General features: G+C 40.3%; 1 protein-coding gene across 5 annotated transcripts in view; it reads right to left on the bottom strand.

Moving 5' to 3' along the window:
* The window catches only part of Chd6 (chromodomain helicase DNA binding protein 6), a 178,089-nt gene that overhangs the window by 55,816 nt on the left and 101,880 nt on the right, over positions 1-20,393 (bottom strand). For all 5 annotated transcript variants that reach the window (XM_038332118.1, XM_038332120.1, XM_038332121.1 and 2 more), the window contains 7 exons: positions 19,428-19,549; positions 17,789-18,032; positions 16,472-16,648; positions 15,864-16,007; positions 12,815-13,070; positions 11,368-11,578; positions 5,837-6,032 (listed from right to left, as the gene is read on the bottom strand). In XM_038332118.1, the coding sequence (XP_038188046.1) occupies positions 5,837-6,032; positions 11,368-11,578; positions 12,815-13,070; positions 15,864-16,007; positions 16,472-16,648; positions 17,789-18,032; positions 19,428-19,549 (1,350 nt within the window). The remainder of the gene's footprint in view (positions 1-5,836; positions 6,033-11,367; positions 11,579-12,814; positions 13,071-15,863; positions 16,008-16,471; positions 16,649-17,788; positions 18,033-19,427; positions 19,550-20,393) is intronic.

Here is a 20,393-nt window from a genome sequence, read left to right as displayed (position 1 = left end):
TTTATATACAGGGCAGAAACGGGCTCCACTGAAGAAACATACATATTCCCAGCAATGGCGAGGTTGTCAGATCCAACTAGGAGACTGAACAGTCTACAGAGTCATCTACGAGTTCTGTGAGCCTATACAAATACATCACACTTGACTGCTTTCTTTTTCCTGCCTCAGGTTAAGACCAAGATTTTAATCACACACATGGAGGTTTATAAGACAAAAAGCAAGAAGGAACATGAGTCTCTGACCATAATGAAGATTGTCTCCGACTCCTCACCTCTGGGCTGCTAGTTAACCAAGAAAAACAAGCAGCAAAATGGTATCAGCAGACAAACATAATGCTCTCTCTACCAGGACAATTTACCTGAAATGGCACGGGATAAGCAGCTCTTGTCATATTTGAGAGACTTGCCATTCACAGGCATATATGCACAGGCAAACACCCATAATAAAGGGGGGGAGGGAGAGAAAAACTGACTTGTTATTATATGATCAAATCTCAAAGTATTATTTTCCTAATCAGAACTTTCACATACAAAAGAAAGAAAGGGAGAAACATCCAGAAGAGGACAGCAATTGCAGTGTCCCAAATGAGATGCATCACAAGGGTACAGAGTGGGACCTCAGGAGTGGGACACAGTGATACCTTTCACACCTAGGAAAAATCAGAGCTCTGATGTTCTGCATGATTTGTAGACTCACAATTTCTTCTTTGCTTTTCGAGCCATCTGAGGTGAACACAGGCCGGATGCAATGCTTTAAGAAAATAAAACAGCCACAGATCCCAGTGCTTTCCATGCAAACAAAACGGTACAGCTCAGTCACTTAGCAGTGACAAGTTATAAACTCATTCTGCCCTCATTTACTACTGTCAATCTCAAGTACAGAGGTCGAAAAATCCTTACATTATGCCTTTTACCACTGTGTAAAAATGAAATGGATGTCACAAAAAACAAAACAAACGAAAACCAGTTCAGTTCAGAATTTCCCCTTTCCAGTCCTGGGTATTACGTCGAGGCACTGCCATTTTCTCCTAAGGTTCTGGGATTTTGTACCCACAGACTGCTTACTTGTGAAAAGAAGGAATAAGGGGCACAGCAGGGAGCAGAGAGACTAGAAAGCTGCTCTTCTTCTGTCTTTGCAGGTTCTGTTGTTGAACTTGCATGTCGTAGCTCCTGATCTATTCCTGAGCGGTATAACATCACTCCTTACAAGGAAAATGTTCTCAGAAAACAGCACATGGATCTTCCCATTGCATTCTTTGTATTATTTACTTTATTGTTTTTGTTTTCCTGGGGCCTAGCAGTGTCTCTAGCTCAATAAACATGCCAGTTAAGTCAGCAGAGTACCAACTGAAAACAGGAAGGAGTAACACATTTCTATTATATGTAAAAGAATACTTTGGGGGCAGCACAAAGAGAATGAATAAGAGGCAAGGAAGCCTGATCAACTTTATTTAGGACTGTGCAGTATGGGAACTTCCTGTCCCACAGGTATCACTTATGCTCATTCCTACCCTACACGGTCATTCTGTTTGCTTTCTGAAATATGCCTGCTTCCTTAACATGGAGGCTCAAACAACACCATCTTAAAGAATTCTTAGACCATTCTACCTAAATCAGGGCGCCCAACTTGTCCTGTCCCCTCATCTCATCTGACTTACTTTATAATAAACATTACCATATATAATTATCATATTTTTCCTTATTTATCATTTCCTATCTCTCAAAAATGGACGCTGTATGAGACAGTAACTAGTTTAGCTCAGTGGTGTCTAGCACTTCAGGAAATGCCTGGGAATATCCTACAGCGCAACATCTATTCACCGATCATTTACATAACAGCATTTGGACATGCACTTACCATTTCATTTTCATGAGAAAAGGTAAAAGGTACAAGCCTCCTACTTCAGACATTTGCACAGGTGTCTCAAGACACAGGTGCCCTGCCAATAAGGTGGGAGCAGAGGAAGCAGAAAGAGGAACCAATCCCCCACCTTCCTTGGAGTCGTGGAGAGGGCTCCTAGAGTTCTGCTGATGGTGACAGAAGGGGCTGCCTTCCAAGTATGAATTTCCTCTCCTCCCTTCCAAACTCCCGCGGACACACACCAGCTGCGTTAGTCTATGCTGTGGCCCTGGCCAGAACATCTGCTTCAATGGTTTCTCAAATCTGCCTTCAGGGAGCTTAAGACATGGGAAGGCTTTGAACTGTGCTGTCCAACACCGTTAACCTGAACTCTCTGCAAAGCTGAGGAACTCAGTAAGGTAAGCTGTGGAACAGCAACAAGGAGGTGCTGGTATATCTGCTGAGAGGGAGGCCATACTGTGCTGTTACTCCTAAGAGGTTCTTCATCTCTGGCAAGACTGACTTCTTAAGAAAAAACTAAGTTTTCATTTCTCTGCTTTCTTTTTATGCTGTTGTTCCCACCATTGCCATTTCTCAAGCTTTTGTGTTACAGGGAACCTAGACAATGCCTGCTGCTGCTGCTGCTGCTGCAGTACTGGAAGATCACCCATCTCTGAATACTGACTTCATCTCTGCCACTAGCAGGCTTACATGGCATCTTCCACTCTATATATGGCTGTCAATCGAGCTGGGTGGGCAAGTTTAGCCAAGACATGAGGACGTGCATGTGTAGGAGTCACTGAGCCAAGTTCTGTCTAGTGTCTTCAGACTTTTGAAAGTCAATGTTCTAACCCTTTATTGTTCACTTATGTCTATTTCTGAACTGACTCCGATCAGGGAATGGGAGCAGGATATGATTTATTGGACAAATCAGACTTCAAAACAGATAAAGGAAAAAACAGATGATATTCAATAACAATGTCTTATGAAGATCTAAATTAAAAAATGTCCCTAGCCAGGCACAGCAGCACAGGACTTGAAAGGAGGAGCAAGAAGATCTGGGCTCCATGCCAACCTAGGTTATGGAGTAAGACTCTTGTCTCACAAACCAAAACCAAATCACCTCTCCCTCTCCAGAAAGCAATCAGAGGGCAGAATGGATGCACAGTAATAATGAAAAGCCTAAAAGGAAACATGATTAATTTTTGATGCTCAGTTGATTTTCCAGAGACTGGAGGGCTATTTTCCAGCCACAGAAGCTGATATGTCCAGAGACCCGCCTTAAAGATGTGCTTAGCACTACAGAAAATGATGAGAAATGGGTCCTAGCAGGGGAAGATTAGGTCAGGGTGGAGATGTCTTTGAAGGGGATATTGGGACCAGCTACTGACTCTCTGCTTCCTAGCTACCATGAGTTGAAAAGGCTGCTCCCCCAGGAGCCTGGCACCATGGTGTGCTGTCCTGCTGCAGGTCTGAAGGCAACAGGGTTAAATGATCATGGGCTGTAACCTTTGAAACTCGAGTCAAACGACACTCTTTGAGATGACCATCTTATATCTGTTTCATTAGCAAATTTGCCTAGTTCAGACTCAGGTGCACTTTGGCAGAATCCAGTCTTCCTATAATCATGCTTGCTTTACTTTCAAGGTCCTACAGGGATCCATTTGGAATCAGTTAAGAAATTATCCCTGCAATGACAGCTTCTTGGTGTGTCCTGACTAGAAACAACTTTGGGCTGGTCCAGATATTGCCATATCGACTGAGAACACAGTGAACTCACATTTCTTTCAAGTGAACTGCTATCTCTGGAGCTCTGCTAAAATTTCACAATGACGGAGGTTAAAACCTGCTTCAAAATGGGCTCTATTTCCCATGGTTTGATATTTATATCAGGCAGTATAGGTGGTATTCCCTCAATCCATTCCTAGATAAATGCTTATGACTAAATCTATTTTCCAAGGGCAATAACCTCAAAGAGTTGTTGATGATTCATTTATTAAAGATATTAATGTGTTTACATAAGCAAAACGTATGGAATAAGAACAGCACTTGGGGAAGTCTAGTAGTTTTTCAGAAGTGCTAGGGTCTTGTTTCACCCACGTTCCCCCACCTTTGCAGGTGACTTAGTTGCAGTCTTGGCAATCATAAGGAGGTCTGAAGGCCCAAGTCTCCAGATTCTCCCCTACTCTGTATACTCCGTGTATAAGGGCAAACATTATGAGGAATCAAAGTGTATTTGTGCATATGGAGAGTGCACCCTTCTGTAGGTAGACTCCAGTCCATCAAGCATGCAGAACTTTGTTTCATCTCTAGACTCAGAGACTTAGAACTTGAACTGTCCCTCTAAATATCATTATCACCTTTACAAATTCATCAATCACTTCCCAATAATTATTTATCCAATTCCTTGCCTTTAAAGTACTCAATATTTTTTTTTCCTTTTGATTTTTTGAGACAGGGTTTCTCTGTGTAACAGTACTAGCTGTCTCGGAACCAGCTCTTGTAGACCATGCTGGCCTTGAACTCACAGAGATCTACCTGCCTCTGCCTCCAGAGTGCTGGGGATTAAAGGCATGCACCATCACTGCCCGGTTTCTTTCTTCTTCTTCTTTTTAAATAGCTAAAGTTTGATGACACATTAAAAAGAGAAAAAAGAAATTCCTACCAAATTATGAACTCTTAAAAGCTAGACTGAAAAGCAAGAGTCAAAATCAAACCCTGACCTGGGCTATCATAATTGTGCTGACTCCCTCACTCACTATGTTTTTGTGATGTTTGAGCATGCTGGCTGCACCTTGACCATCTATAGTGTTGGTCTTCTTGGTCACTTCATTTAAGCTGAGTGTTAGAGGAATCACACACACTGAAAACACATGGAAAAACATCAAATTCTCTAATTTCAGTGCAGACTTCATGATTATTTTTTATCTTTTTCCAATTTTCCAGCAGTCCATATTAAAAATAGCCATTACAAAGTATCTCCTCCTCTCTTCTCAGATCTAATTCTGGACAGCTCAACCCACTTCCTTTGGTTGCTACACATGTAAGTCAATCATCTTAGATGCTTTTACCTCTCTGCTAGGTTTGGCATTCCCACTTTTTGCTTTTCTTGGTGTTTTACCTATTCAATGGTTAATGATTACACTCCATTAGGAGAGGTAAGGTGATTCCAAAACTTTTGTCTCTGGCCTTAATGCTTCCAATCTGTTTTCTAAAAATTCCTGTAGGAATGTCTAAACTGGTCACTCATTTTTGGTTTCTCATACTCATTCTCATTGACATTTTGCCCTACAACCAATTTAATGTTGAGTAAGCATTGCAAAGGAGTCCAGAGCTTTATGGCTGCCAAGGGCTCATGAAGCAATCTGTCTAGGATTTGTGAACATTGGCCAAGTGCCTGACACTAAATACTTTGTGGCTTTGGTGGTTTCTGTTGCTAACTTATTTACAGCCACCACTGTAAAATGAAGTTGACCAAATATACATGGGAATGTGCTGTATTCAAACAAAATTATTAAATAGATGGCAGGCATCAAGGTAATACTTTCCTATTTTTGGTTTTAAATCTTTATTTTTAGCTGCAGGGATTTGTGTATGCTAGGCAAGTGTTCTCCCACTGACCTACATCCCTAACTCCAAATTAGGTTCTTGATAGATCAAATACTAGCTTTTGCCTTTTAACCTTAATGTTGAGTATATGTTATTTCTTCAAAAACTATTTACCATATTTAGCAACCCATCTTTGATTCTAACATCCCTTCACCAGGACAAAGAACTGCCAATGGATTATTTATAATCACCAGCTTCCTTTGAAGCCAGGGTGATTAGTGGGAAGGGTTAATACCTACTTTTCATTTAGTTTCTTCTCCTGGCCAAACCCCTAAAAGCTGATACCACTGCACGAAGCACAGCAGACAATCTATAACTAAGCCACATCTGTCATGACATCCTGGAAGTCAGGGCAGCTAACACAAAGAGCAATCATCCTAACAGTTACCTGCAAGTCATTTTGTGGGTTCCAGTCAGAATCAAATATGATGCAGGTATCAGCAGCTGTGAGATTGATCCCTAGGCCTCCTGCTCTGGTGCACAGAAGAAAAACAAAGCGGTCTGAGTCTGGCTTACAGAACCGGTCGATGGCTGCCTGGCGCAGGTTTCCCCGTACTCGCCCATCAATTCGCTCATAGGTGTATCTGAGGGGACCCAAATGAATAAAAGCCCAGGTGTTAATCATGGTTCAAAGAACAAACAATCAGAAAGCTAATGCCCAATGGTCCCAAATCCTCCCCTTCTCAATTTAGAACAAATGACAACAGCCTCAAAGAAATCCCACCCCCTACAGAAGAAGTATAGCAGATTAAAGCTGCATCAAAAATGTCTCCCTTGTGAAACAATTAAAAAACAAACAAACAAGAAAAACCAAAACAAAAAGCCAGGATGACTACAAGAGTTAAAATCACAAAGTACTGATCCCCAATAAGTTGTCTACATAACTTATTCTCAAATTTCCCAGTTTATACTGCAGAGAATCTCATTCTCCAATTTTCCTGGCAAAAAAGCAGATGTCAGCAGTGCTCGTATGTGGGCTCAGAGTAATTGGAAGAGGTAAGAGCCTGTACTGGCAGACCTGGACTACAAAATGGCCATTTCTACCCTGTCAGGTTTTCAAAACCTGAGATGCACAGAGCAAAACCTTCATGTGGATAGTCAAATCATAGAAAGAGTTTCTAAGATGTGCTAGGGATAAGAATGCTGTAGAAAATTATTTTAAGGTATGTGACTTTTGTTTGTGCTGCATTTGTCTAACTCTGTGAAGTTGTGACTCTATCGTCTAAAACACCCAATGGTCTAATAAAGAGCTGAATGGCCAATAGTGAGATAGGAGAAAGGATAGGCATAGCTGACAGGCAGAGAGGATCAATAAGAGGAGAAATCTGGAAAAAGAAAGAGGAGTAAGATAGAACAAGGAGAGGAGGACACCAGGGGCAACCGCCTAGCCACACAGCCAGCATGGAATAAGAGTCAAAGTAAGATATTTAGGAGCTGGGTGGCTGGGGTCCCTAAAAGAGCAAAGAGCCAAAAGAATAAGAAAGCAAGGAAGACTAAAGAACAAGAAGAGGACAATGGAGTGAGGTGGGAGGGCCCTCGCTGACAGATAAGAATGATTTGGACAGCATGGTGGGGTAAAGGTAAGAGGATAAAGAACAGGAAATGAAAAGTGTTCAAGGGACATATTGCTACTGACTATTCAGAAAATAAAACAAAACACAGGTGTTTATGTCAGATACCATGAAATAACAGAGCGGTATGCCTAAAGAGCAATTTTATTTTTTTTTCTGTATCTTTTTATATCCTTCCCACTGATTCCATTGACAATGGATTCTCGACAAGTGAATTTATAGGGGCAATTTACTCTGGCACCAAACTGATAGTCACGTAGAAGAATTAAGAACATTCTGAGAAAAAGACTGAGCCTGGGGGCTCAGTGGTTCAAGTACTGGCTGCTCATGCAGAGGACCAGGGTTTGAGTCCCAGCAGCTACATGGTGGTTCACAACCATCTATAACTACAGTTCTGGTGTATCTGACATCGTCTTCTGTCATCCTTGGGTATCAGACATGCACACAGCACACAGACATGCTTGTAGGTAAAATGTCCATACACATAAAATAAATGAACCTGAAAAACTATTTTTTCAAGAAAGACAAAGTCATTTGAAACCTATCAATGCCAAGACCACGAACTGATTCAGAAAAACAAACCTCTAAAACCCAGTGCAATCCTGGTTAGAGTAAAAAGATAGACAATGTGGGTCGATGATTCTGTGTGGAGATGGCCCTGAAAACAAAATTCGGCAAGACAGCCCCAATTTGGCAAAGAAAAGGAAGAATCACATAAGGACACCAGCCAAGGAAATGCACAGAATAAAACCTAAATGAAGACTTACAATGCAACAACAAAGCAAAAAAGCCACACTGGGATACTGCCTTTCCCTCATATTCTCAGAAGGTAACCATTCCTACAAGTGTGTGCATGGTTTCTGTTACTGTTTTCTGCTAAGATTAGAATATATCCAAGAATAACATTTTAGGGGAACTACAGTAACAAATGTGACAGAAGACTAGATTGTCAGAAAGGCTGACCAAAGAGATTTTGTGACCCAAGATTAAAAAAAAAAAAACCTAACGGTTACATGTATGTATTATAATCTAGTACTTGTAACCACCATAACACTGATAAATGCAAATTCTTAGGTGTCTGCTGTATACCAGATATTGTTGATTATTAGAGATGTATTAGATTTGTTTCTGCTATGGAACATCTGTTTAATGATGCAAAGATGCGCTGCATTCTTTTATGTTGCATTTGTTTAACTCTGTGAAGCTGTGTTATCGTTCCTATATAAAACACCTGATTGGCCTAATAAAGCAGGGCAGAAGAAAGGATAGGCAGGGCAGGGCTGTCAGGCAGAGAGAATAAAGAGGAGAGAGATCTGGGAGGAACAAGATCTAGAAGCACCAATCATACCACAAGGACATGTGCTCAACTATGTTCATAGCAGCATTATTTGTGATAGCCAGAACCTGGAAACAACCTAAATACCCCTCGACCTAAGAATGGATAAGGAAAATGTGGTACATTTATGCAATGGAGTACTACACAGCGGGAAAAAATAATGACATCTTGAAATTTGCAGGCAAATGGATGGATATAGAAAACATCATATTGAGTGAGATAATTCAGACCCAGAAAGAGAATTATCATATGTACTTACTCATAAGTGGCTTTTAAATATAAAGCAAAGAAAAACCAGCCTACAATTCATAACTCCAGAGAACCTAGACAGCAAAGAGGAGACTAAGAGAGACATACATGGATCTAATCTACATGGGAAGTAGAAGAAGACAAGATCTCCTGAGTAAACTGGGAGTAGTATGGGGATCATGAGAGAGGGTAGAAGGGGAGGGGGAAAAGGGAGGAGAGTGGAGAAAAACATACAGCTCAATAAAAACAATTAAAAAAAAGATATAGGAGCAAGAGAAAGAGGACTCCAGGGGCCAATCACCCAGCTACACAACAAGCCTCAGAATAAGAAGTAAAGAAAAGTGGACAAGATGAGATAAGGAAAGTCGATTAGAAATAAGCCAAGTTAAGGCCAGGCATTTATAAATAATGATAAGACTCCACATATTTATTTGGGAGCTGGATGGTGGGCCCCTCCAAAGAGCAAAGAGTAAAAAACAGCCAACTAGAATATCTGATTATGCATCCCTGCATTTAATTCCCACCACAATCCATACAAACAAATCACCATGCTCAGCCCTAGCTGGTAATCAAGTTGAAGCCAGATACACCTGACAGTGATTGTTCTTACAGTAGCCCACATTTCAATACTGGACAGAGGAGTTTGTCAAAGAACTAGAAAGAGCAATTAGAGACAAGTTAGGGACACTAGTAAACTCTGACTGAAGACCCAGCAGACATATCTAATTATCAAAACGGTGTCATGAAGCAATGTTGCAATCTTTACTGGGCTTTGCGTGGTGGGGCAGAAGCAGAACAGGCTTTAGAGCGAGAAGACAGGACTGGGATTCTATTAAACAATAGTCTCCTTCCCTTCTTGTCAACGATCAATGCTACAGGAACAGAGGATGGGGTCTTATGACAAGAAAACCCTGAGCATCAAAGAGAAGCCAGAGGCCTGCAGATCATAGTGCGGTGGAAATTGGTACAGCATTCTGGAAGGAAGAAATCAACAAATAGGAATGACAAAGCTTGGACATCACCTGGGGAGGCATGGCAAGGATGGGTTGTGTCCATAAAGCAGAAAGCATCTTGGCAGCTATAACATAACAATAGTTTAAAAAAAAAAAAAAAAACGGTATGTGTGCAGAATGGCAGAGACGATTCTCATTCTATCACTTGTTTAGTTTTGAGGGAGTGCTCTCAAAGAACAAACAACTAAAAATGGATTTATCTGAACTCTTAAATCACTCCCAACTCTCCCTTTATTTCTGAGCCAGATCTTCTGGCTCTGCCCCCACTTCTGTATGAATCTGGCATGAAATTAAATGAGGACAAAACCAAACTGACAGCTGGAGCAGTAAAGACACTCAAGAACAAAGAAAACCTGGAAGGCTTAAGTTCGAATGAAGAAAGCAGATACCAGAAAATTTTCCACACTAAATTTCAGCAATTAACCCTCTGTGACAACTGTATTTTGAATGAGATCCCTAGGAATTAATGGGGCTCATCAAGCTGTAATTCTGAGAAACTTGTATGTCAACAAGAAGCAGGTGGCACTCTGGATAAACCTCTAAGGGACTGGATGGGGGTGGAGATGACATGTTTTTGGCACAAGAGTTGTTGACCTCAGAAAACCTGAAGGGAAATGAACAATTTTCTTGTCTGCTAGCAATAAGTAGCTGGAAAACACACACACACACACACACACACACACACACACACACAGAGAGAGAGAGAGAGAGAGAGAGAGAGAGAGAGAGAGAGAGAGAGAGAGAGAGAGAGAACAGTGAGAGTGCTCACACTTATAACCCTCCATAAACATGTAACATTTTTGTGTAAAATTCAGTAAGAAATAATCAGTCATGGGACACTAGCAGCTGTGCTGTTCTGTTCACTTGGTATCTATAACAGGTTTCAACAGAAGGTTTAGACCCATTAGCTTCCTCCAAGAAGAGAACAGTAGGTCTCAATAATTCTTTCATGTAAATTTCTACCATGATGCTCAGAGGACTTTCCTTATTATCTAATCTAACTTTGAAGAACTATGTACACAATATTAAAAGTTAGCATATCCACAGTTAAATCTGCAATTTCCTTAAGTATTCTTTCTGTGAAGTGATGTAATTTATAATGACAAACAGAATCTTCAAAGATAGGAACATGTGCTAAGACAGCTGAGAAGACCTACTCCAATTTAACTACTTGAGAAGACGTGTAGTGTTAATGCTACTAACTCCAATCACCATCTTCAGATCACCGGTATATCACAGTGACAGAGAGAGGAGACAAGTGCAGTTCCAGCACAGAATTTAAATAATCCACAATGCCAGAGTTCTTGCACAAGCACGGAAGTCAGGAGTAAAGAGCAGGGTGCCATAGTCAGTGTCACAAACCTCGGAGAGCCACTGAGTGGACAATTCTTTCTGAGCTGTTGGTTCAAGTACTTTAGAAACTTAAGGACATCATGCCTTCAATGATGCACATCTACCATACTAGATAATAAGAATGTCCCTACATCATGCCTTTCCTAATGCTACTGTAATTCTATTTCTTACAACGGAAGATAAGCAAGTATGGGATTTTTCTTAAGCAAAACAGTTACTACATTATGAAAGCTATAAATTTATTCCAGACAGTTAAACTTGAGACTACCTGGTCCTAAGATTAACAGTGGACTTAGTCAATCTTTAAAAGGCATTCCTTTTCACTAAAGATGAACACTTTGTTGTCGATGTTCAAGCCTACAGTGCTGGTTAGAGTTCTGAGAAAGGACAGCCTCACCTCCTCTGGATGAGATAATCTTCCAGGATGTCGAGACAGCGCACCATCTGAGAGAAGATGAGCACTTTGTGGCCACCTGCGATCAGTTTGGGGAGCAGCTTGTCAATCAGCACCAGCTTCCCGGCCGCCTGGATCATGGCCTGCAGCTGGAAGTCAGAGGCCTCAGAGCTGTGGGCTTTCCGGAAATCTTCCAGAATCTTTTCCTCTGCCCCTGGAAAATAATGAGCAAAACTATTCTTGAATAAGATGTAATTAAAAGCTGTTCTTTGTTTTGTAGATTCTGGGGAAATAAAGGAAATCCTAACTACTGGACCAGCAGTCAGATTCTGGGTCTGCACCCTTAGCAGTCAGTTTGCAGGAACAAGATGGCCACCTTACTTTACTGAGAACTCCCTCTAGGAAATTCAGAGTTTGGGATGTCAAGTTCTAACCCAACTTACTCAAGCAGAGAAAATCATCCAGAATTGGCAGAAGACTTTCATAACTTTGTTACTGCAAGATCAGCAAGAAAAGGATCCAAGTTCCACCACTACTAGGGTTCCTCAAACAGTTTCACCATCTTTCTAAACCTCTAAAACCAAAGCAAAACATCCAAACCCTGGCCACAGAGATGGCTCAGTTGGCAAGACCTGAGTTCAATCCTCAGTGCCACATGAAAATATGGGTATGGTAGCAGATGCTTGCGACCCCAGAACAGGGTAGGAAGTAGAGAAAGGAGACTACTTGGGCTTCCTAGACAGCCAGTCTAGTTGAATTGGTAAAGTCTTGGTTCAATGAAAGACCCTGTCTCAAAAATAAGGTGCAGAGTGATTGAAGAAGACACTAGAGGTTGACCGCCCTACCTTCTCCAATTAGTCAGAGTGAGTAATATGACTGAACTTATACATGAACATTTAATCTCATTGCTGCACCATCATTCAACTGAGTAACACATTTCTATTCTCAAATGGAAAGTCTGGGTGAGATTATGAGTCATAAGGGCAACAAACTGATAGTTAATGCCACATTCTCTGCTAGGCAGGTCTACAGAAGCCCTGCATAGGCAAAGTTGGTAGAAGTTACTACATTATTCAGGCAGATCAATCATTCTCAAATACCTCTATTCCATACTTAGTAAAAAGAAAAAAAAATATTAGTTTTAGTGTAGTGGTTCTCAACCTGTGGGTCACAACCCTTTTGGAGTTGCATATCAGATATTGTGCATATTAGATATTTACATTTCAATTCACAATAGCAAAGTTAGTTATGAGGTAAAAATGAAATAGTTTTATGGTTGGGGTCACCGTAGCATGAAGAACTGTATTGAAGGGTCGCAGCATTAGGGAAGTTAAAAACCACTAGGCCAGTGCACAAAGAGAACTTAGCATTTAAGGCCTTTGCTCATCACTGGCTTTCAGCAGATGCCCATGCCTGTCCTGAGTTACTGCTCCCTATTCCCCTGACTCACCATTGATCAGGTAGGGGTGGTTGCAGCATTTTCTTAGTTCCATCATAGTATTGATAAGATTGGGCATGTTGTGCTGATTTGCGCCTTTGGTCAGGAAGGAAAAGTTCTTCTCCAGGATGGCACGGTAGTACTTTTTCTGGATATTGGTCAGTTCTACTTCGATGATGGTTTCTTGCTTGGGAGCAAGGTTCTTTTCCACATCATCTTTCAGGCGCCGAAGCATCATTGGTTTTAAGATAGACTGCAATTTCTTTACCTGTTTAGGAAAAGGATAGCCATTTATTTGCCCCAGTCTGGACTAAATGATCACTATATTTTAACATTCACTATAATCTCTTCAATGTCATCATAGTATTGAGGTCATAAAAATCACATGAAAAGGGGAGCTTACAATAATATCTGGAAGAAAAGGGGATCTGGTTTCAATTCAACACATATCAAGAACCTTTGTGGCAACTTTTTAACAAGATAAGGACAGGATGGAGGAAACAAAGCTTTCTTGCTTTTTTTCCTACACACACATGCACGGAAGTTATACCAAGAATACTTTGTCTTGTTAGAAAGTACAAGTGATACATTAAGAAGGAAGACGGAGATGCTGAAAAGGACAAAGTTAAGAACTAGAGGCAGTTTGAAATGGAGTTATCCTATGCCTTTTAAATAACAGCAGAAGTATTTGTGTTTAGAAGTAGGAGTGTGTGCAGAATTAATGCTGTATCGTAACATCGTAGGAGCTGTCATATTTGGTCCATTTCAAGTCTGGCAGTGTTCTTTGCTAAAATTTGGCTATGTGTCTAAGAGACCACACCTACACAAAGATCCCATTTACTAGACTGTAGAACAAGGTAACCCATTCCCTCTTCCAGGAAGACAATGACAGTGTAGTTGATTCAAGGTCAAAGCACCTGAATTAACTCACATACAGCTCAAGTGTGATACCAGTAAGATCAACTCTGATGAGAAAACAAAAAAAGGACATGAGAGCACAAAAGAAATTAAGTTCCAAAGTCAAGAAGGGTTGTCTGTTCACTGTTTCTAAAAGGGGCAGGATCTGCTGCAGCGCTGCTCCCTGAAGAAACACAGCACAACTTGAGGGTTGGGTAAGGAGAGATACTTACTGAAATAGGTTTTAGACGATGATGACCATGTTTTATGTTGGAAGTAGACATTTCTGAGAACTTATATGTACTGTGTTTTAAAATAAAACATTTCTTCTTTATAAAATAAGTTGAATGAAGATTACCAGAGAGTGGGCTTGGGAGATGTTGGTCAAAGGTCATACAATTTTAGTTAGATAGAACAAAGTGAAGAGAGCTATTGTATAACATGGCAACTATAATTAATAACAATCTTGAGGACTGCTATGAGAGTGGATTTTTATTTTCACCATAAAATGTAAGATGATAATGTAGTGCATAAAATAAGTAGTTTGATTCAGCTATTTCTATGTGTACATATTTCAAAATCTATGGTATAAAACGCATATACAATTTTTGTGTCAATGAAAAAGATATAATTAAAAATACGAAATAAACCAGACAGCTAATTTTTTTTTCTAATATCAACTTTAAACCTAACTGTTTTTAGACCTTAATTTTACTATCCAAAGGAATTTAGGAATGTTGTTCCCCCAACGGGTAAAGAATTACTATGTAAGAGCCTAAAGAGAAAAACAGTGCTAGCTAATTGTTAAAGGTAGGGACAAATGTCAATCTGCCACATGCTGGGTTTAGCTTTTGCCCTTCACTTGGTTCATACCTGAATCATTTAGAGTATACTATATGCCAGACACTTTGCTGGTCAATACAACAAACACAACTTTGGAGAAGATGTGGGCCTTGTCCTCAAGGAGATCATTGTCTAGGAAGAAGAAAAAATGCATACCACAAATTAAGTGCAATGGGAGAAGAGGATGCATTTCCAATGGTCCAAAAATGGAAAGTGGGTTGGAGCTGGCTTTTGAAGGATCAACAGATATTGAATGCAGAGGAGGAGAATTACATGTAATTTTTTTCACTGTTTCCAAAGTCTGAAGTGCATGACAAGTAAAACCAACAGATTGGAACCACAGTGTATTCACATCAGTTAGTGGCAGTCTTAAACCTTTCTGGTCGCCACATTCCCTACACCAACACATTTTTGCACCGTTGCTAGATCAATTAGCTTTCTTTAAGAAAAAGTCTTGTAAGACTCCTCTGTTACCTTCTTGCTCTTCAACCTCCATTTCAAGATCTTCCAACAACACAACTATGACTCTTCTGGTTTTACTTTGTACTTCGGTCATCCTGTTTCAGCCCAACCAGATCATCTGTCACTACTGTATGATTTCATGGCTCTGATTATTCTGAGCTTCCCCTTCCATGTAGTCTTCTTCACCACTGGGAACTTACTCTCAAAAGATTCTTAAATTGTTTCCTCTCCTTTGTCATTCCAGATTCCTAATGGGTATGACCCTTCCTTTAACATGCCCAGCTCTGCTATTTGTTCCTCTTATAGCATTAAGCTTGTCTGACATATTTTTTTAATTCCTAGTAGAGACTTCTGTCAACAATAGATAAATATTTTTTTAAATTGGGTTTAATAAACTAGACTGTACTAGATCTTCTAAAGCTGAAGAACTTCAGGTAATTGAAACAAAATTAGAATTATCAGTTATTCCACAAATGTGACTGCCTTTTTTTCCTCACACTGTGTAATGTATAACCAAGAAGAGTGGCCCTGGGAACATGCTGCAGATTATGGAGCAGGAAAGATGAAGGAATGAGGGAAGTAGAAGACAACACCATGCTCCTGAGGCCAGAGCTACACACATCACTGAACGGGCAAGGGCATTCAGTGAATCAGGAGGCCAAATAATTCTTATTAGCAGTAACAACTGCTAATAATTAGGTGCCTTCTTCAACATAAACAAGTATACAAAACAAAGGAGGCAATGCTCATTTTACGAGACAGTAGGAACTTTAAAACATCCTGTCCCCATAATGACTTGCATTTTCCTTAACGTCAAGGGAAACACTATGTTGTCTCAATCTGTTAGGTTCCCAATTACCTGCTCTTCTGTTTTGAGATCGCCAAACTCCTCTAAGAAAGCAGTCTCTGAAGGAAACTGCGAGGGCTCCAGAAAGTTAAGCAAACTGAAGAGCTCTTCCACAGAGTTCTGCAAGGGTGTTCCTGTGAGCAGCACTTTGTGTTCCTATAAAAATTAAAAACAGATTGTGAACCATGTTGGAACCACAAAAATAGTGCATGTCTGCAGTGAAAAATTAGTCATGGCACTCTGTGCCCAATTTTGGGGTAAATGTTTAATGAAAAGATAGGGCACCAATGCTGCGGGGCAGCAGTCACTAGCGGGACAGCTCTCCTTTCACACCAGTGACTCCTTTCATAGCAATTGCACAGTACCCAGAGCAGCCATCCGTTCACTCAGAACTGCTATGGGCCTGCCTACCTCTCTTCCGAGGCAGTCGTGTTAAGACTATCATCTTTAGTACCGGTTCTCTCATGGACCCAGACAAACTGGAAAACCTCATGTTTCCAGGTTACAAATTCCATGGAATTTTAGTGCTTTCTAGGTCCCTCTGGGGAGTCAATCTGTGGCAAAAAGGATGTGCAGAACAAACTCATGTTTGTTTATGTAAAAAGCTAGCCAGCTCTCACCAGGGCCATGAGCTTTAGCCCCTCCAGAAGTTTGCAGTTCCTGTTCTTCAGTCTGTGGGCCTCATCGATTATCACACAGCTCCAGTGAATCTTCTTCAGCTCTGGGCAATCTGCCAGGATCATCTCAAATGTTGTGATGACGACATGGAACTTGAAGACTCCTGAAAGGGGGTTTCCCTGAATATGACACAAATCAAAGCAGAGCTTTACACTAGGGCTACTGAATTCTACTCGTAGTTCTGAGAAAACAGCACAGTTCAATGGCAGATGAGAAGCCAACATGCCCTGTTTTCTCTCATATGAGAAAGGAGAAAACCTAAGAATGAGCTAACTACTTAGAAAAGAGAAGACCTCAGAATATCACAGAAACCAATTTCAAGTCAGTGTCCTCACAAAGAGAAGAAAGATGAAGGGCAATAAGGGAACTTTTCGTTTCTGAATCATGATTGCTAAGAAGACGATTCATGTATTATCTTCAGCCTAGAGTCTACTTAAGCCAGGCCTACTTTGAACGCTCAAGGAAACCCTCTGCTACTTTCCAGATTTACATACTCTTACATACCCTATCACTCAATTCTAGCACAACTCCCACAGCAGTGTGCACATAGCTGTAGTAAGTGCTGCTCGACAGGCTCCGCCTCCTTCTGCTGTCTGTCCGGATGCCATCATCACATCTCAAGAGCAGAGCTGACTACTGTTAAAGCAATATAAAATTTCTACCAAACAATGCCTACATTATCTGAACTCCTGGGTTTCCTCTGATTGATCATTTTTTTAACTTTAATTATTAAAACCACTGCCTGGTGAAAATACAGAACCATACTCAATAAAGTAATAACATAACAAAATACAGAAAATAAAGTTGTGTTTTCAACATGAAACTTGCTTTTATCTTTCCTTATCCAATCTGTTCATTTTCTCTACAAATTCCCTGGGGTCAAATTTTAAACACCATACACTTCTCTTTTTAATAAATTTTTTTTGAGACAAAGTCTCACTATGTAGTCTTGGCTGACCTCACAAACAAGCAACTTCACAGGCCAGTCAGTAAACCAAGTTTTCAGTGTCCTAAAAAAGACCTCATGTGTATCTCATAGGGATAAGAAAGCACCTCTTCAATATGTGTTTTGTTATAGTCTTACACGAAATACATAGGGTGATCAAGAAGTCAGCCTCAGCAAAAGGAACTCTACAAACAAACAAACAAACAAACAGACAGTAGCTCAAGATGAAGGACTGAAACTCCCGAAGACAGGTGGCAGAAAGGCTGTTGTTAAGTTAGGAGTCTCTGGGTCTTTGGCTTCAGGTGAGGCTCACCTGTGCGTCCCTGTACACCATTTCATACTGCTGAATCATCTGCCTGCTGATCTGGCTGCCATGGTACACAATAGCATTCATTTCCGTCCACGTCCGGAATTCTCGCTCCCAATTAGTGATGGTGGAAAGAGGTGCAATGATGAGAAAAGGACCATGGATTCCCCTGGCGAATATTTCTGAAAGGAATGTGATGGACTGGATGGTTTTCCCTAGGCCCATTTCATCCGCCAAAATACAGTTTTTTCTGCAGAGGGTAAGAAGTATGAGTAATTCATTACCAACACAGAAAATCACAGAGGTTAGTTATAACTCAGACTCTGATCTGAGGTGAGTGAAAGCTTTACAATTTTGCAGCAATGAAACTAAAACTAGTTTTATAATTATTCATGCTTTGCCTAGGCCACTTTTTAAAACAAAACTATTAGAATAGAAACTATAAGTACTATAAAAAACACTATTAAGACAGGGGGAAAATGTCTACAACCCAAGCTAGACTTTTTTAAATTTAATTTTTAAGTTAACTTTTTGGTTAGCACACACACCATTGTGTTTTCTCTCACAATTATCATTACAGTTGGCTCCTTCTCGCCCCTAACCCCATGCTGTTCTCCACTCTCCCTACAGAGTCTTTCTTTTCTGCTTCCATGTCACACACACTCAATTGTACTCTTATTCCTTCCTTTCTCCCCTAAGATCTATGTTTATCTACGCCAGTTTTCAGAACTTCAAATTTCCTAGAAACTACAGTAAAGATGGAAGTCAGATTGTTTACTTTTGTATTTATCAAAGGACAAAAGTTTAACCTACATAATAAACTCCTTGTTATGAAAGTAAAGACATTTCTATCTAGTGATCAGAAGCAAAAGTGGTGGTCCTGGAAGAGGTGTGAACACATCTGGTTTCACCCCTCACTGTTCAGATATGTGACCCAACAACCTGTAGTTGGGTAACTTTTATGCTCTGGGTCGCATAGTAAGTAGCAGAGGCTACACTAGAACATTAGGACACCAGAATCCCTTCTAAGTGTGTTTTGCATTACAATGCACTGACTTAAAAATACTGACTGTTGTCTTATGAAAATCTCAATCTATCTTTCTCAAATTTCACCAGGTTCTTCTAGATTCTAAAATGAACTAGAATACAAATAATTCACCAAACAAATAGTGGAGTGAGTCTATCTGTTCTCTTCCACGGACTTTAAACTGAGGAATGGCAGGTGTAAAGACAAGAGGCATGGTGGCACATACCTCTAATTCTAGTACTTAGGAGGAAGAAGCAGGGGATCAAGAATTCAAGGTTTTCTTAGTCTACAAACTGGATCTGAGGTTACCTGGGCCACATAAGACCCTATATTAAAACACTAAAACCCAGACAAACAATGCCCACCCTCCTAGGATCTTAGTTTTATTCCTCCTATCATTTTGATCAGGCCATGCCCCTCTATCAACATACTTTCAATGATATCAACATATTTCTCCTTTCACTGGGGGAAACAACTGACATAAAAATAAAGTTCTGGAATGATTCCAAGCTGGGAACAGTGCTGCTCTTGCATTTTTCTAGTCTACTCATTATATCTGAGGCTAAGGCAACAATACACCTGCAGTGTGTGAGCACAGGCCGGTTCAGAGTCCCTCACCTGTTGTACCAATTGAAAAGAAGCCAGTTCATCCCCTCCAGCTGGTACTCCCGCAGCCGGTTACTGTTCTTATATTCACGAGATGTCTCCAGCTTCTGCCAGGCGTCAGAAGCGGGTCGCTCCTAGGGAGGAAGCAGAGAGCACAGTGTACAAAAAGGTTTTAGAAACTTAACACGGAAAACAATGGGCAAGCTAGTATAAATTTCCATGCTGCTCCAAGGACGGATTCAAACTGCTTATATATTTCTCAGTGGTGCGACATTTTCTAAATCTTACCAGATTATGAATACTTCTATAAGGTTTACAAACAGTAATAGACCGACTTAATATCTAGTGTCAGAGACATCTTTACTAGGTTCTTGGATGACATTCTCATCTACACTTTAATTTCCCAACAAGTTTAGTTGGGTTTCATGGTTTCTCTAACAGAATTTCACTTTTGCTTGTTTGTATCTCCTCACAGGGAAGTACAATGAGTAAAAGACTGTGCTGATTTGTCTCTGAAGTTAGCACAGGAAGAAAAAAACTTTTATAATCAAATTATAAATTCTTTAATTCTCCTTACACTAAATATAGGCATTCTTTCCTTTTCGTTTTCCTTTCCTTTCTTTCTTTTCTTTTCCTTTTTTTTTTTTTTTTTTTTTTTTTTGAGACAGGGTTTCTCTGTGTCGTTCTGGCTGTCTTTGAACTCATAGTGATCTGCCTGTTTCGGCCTCCTCAGTGGATTAAAGGCATGAGCCACCACTGCCTGGCCAAGTGTTCTCACTCTTTTGTTTTTCCAAATGAAATATCAGTTTCTAAAACTCAGTCATCTTGTGAATACTAGTGAGATGCTACATTATTATATACAAAGTTAAAAAAAGTTTTTTTAAAAAACGTATGTGTTTATCTGTGTGTAGGTATGTGCCCATGAGTATGAGATGTAGGTGGTCTTGAGTTGCTAAATAAATGAACTCAGGTTCTCTA

Source organism: Arvicola amphibius, chromosome 5 (assembly GCF_903992535.2).
Source record: "Arvicola amphibius chromosome 5, mArvAmp1.2, whole genome shotgun sequence".
NCBI lineage: Eukaryota > Metazoa > Chordata > Mammalia > Rodentia > Cricetidae > Arvicola > Arvicola amphibius.
This window is presented reverse-complemented; position numbering and strand designations above follow the sequence as displayed.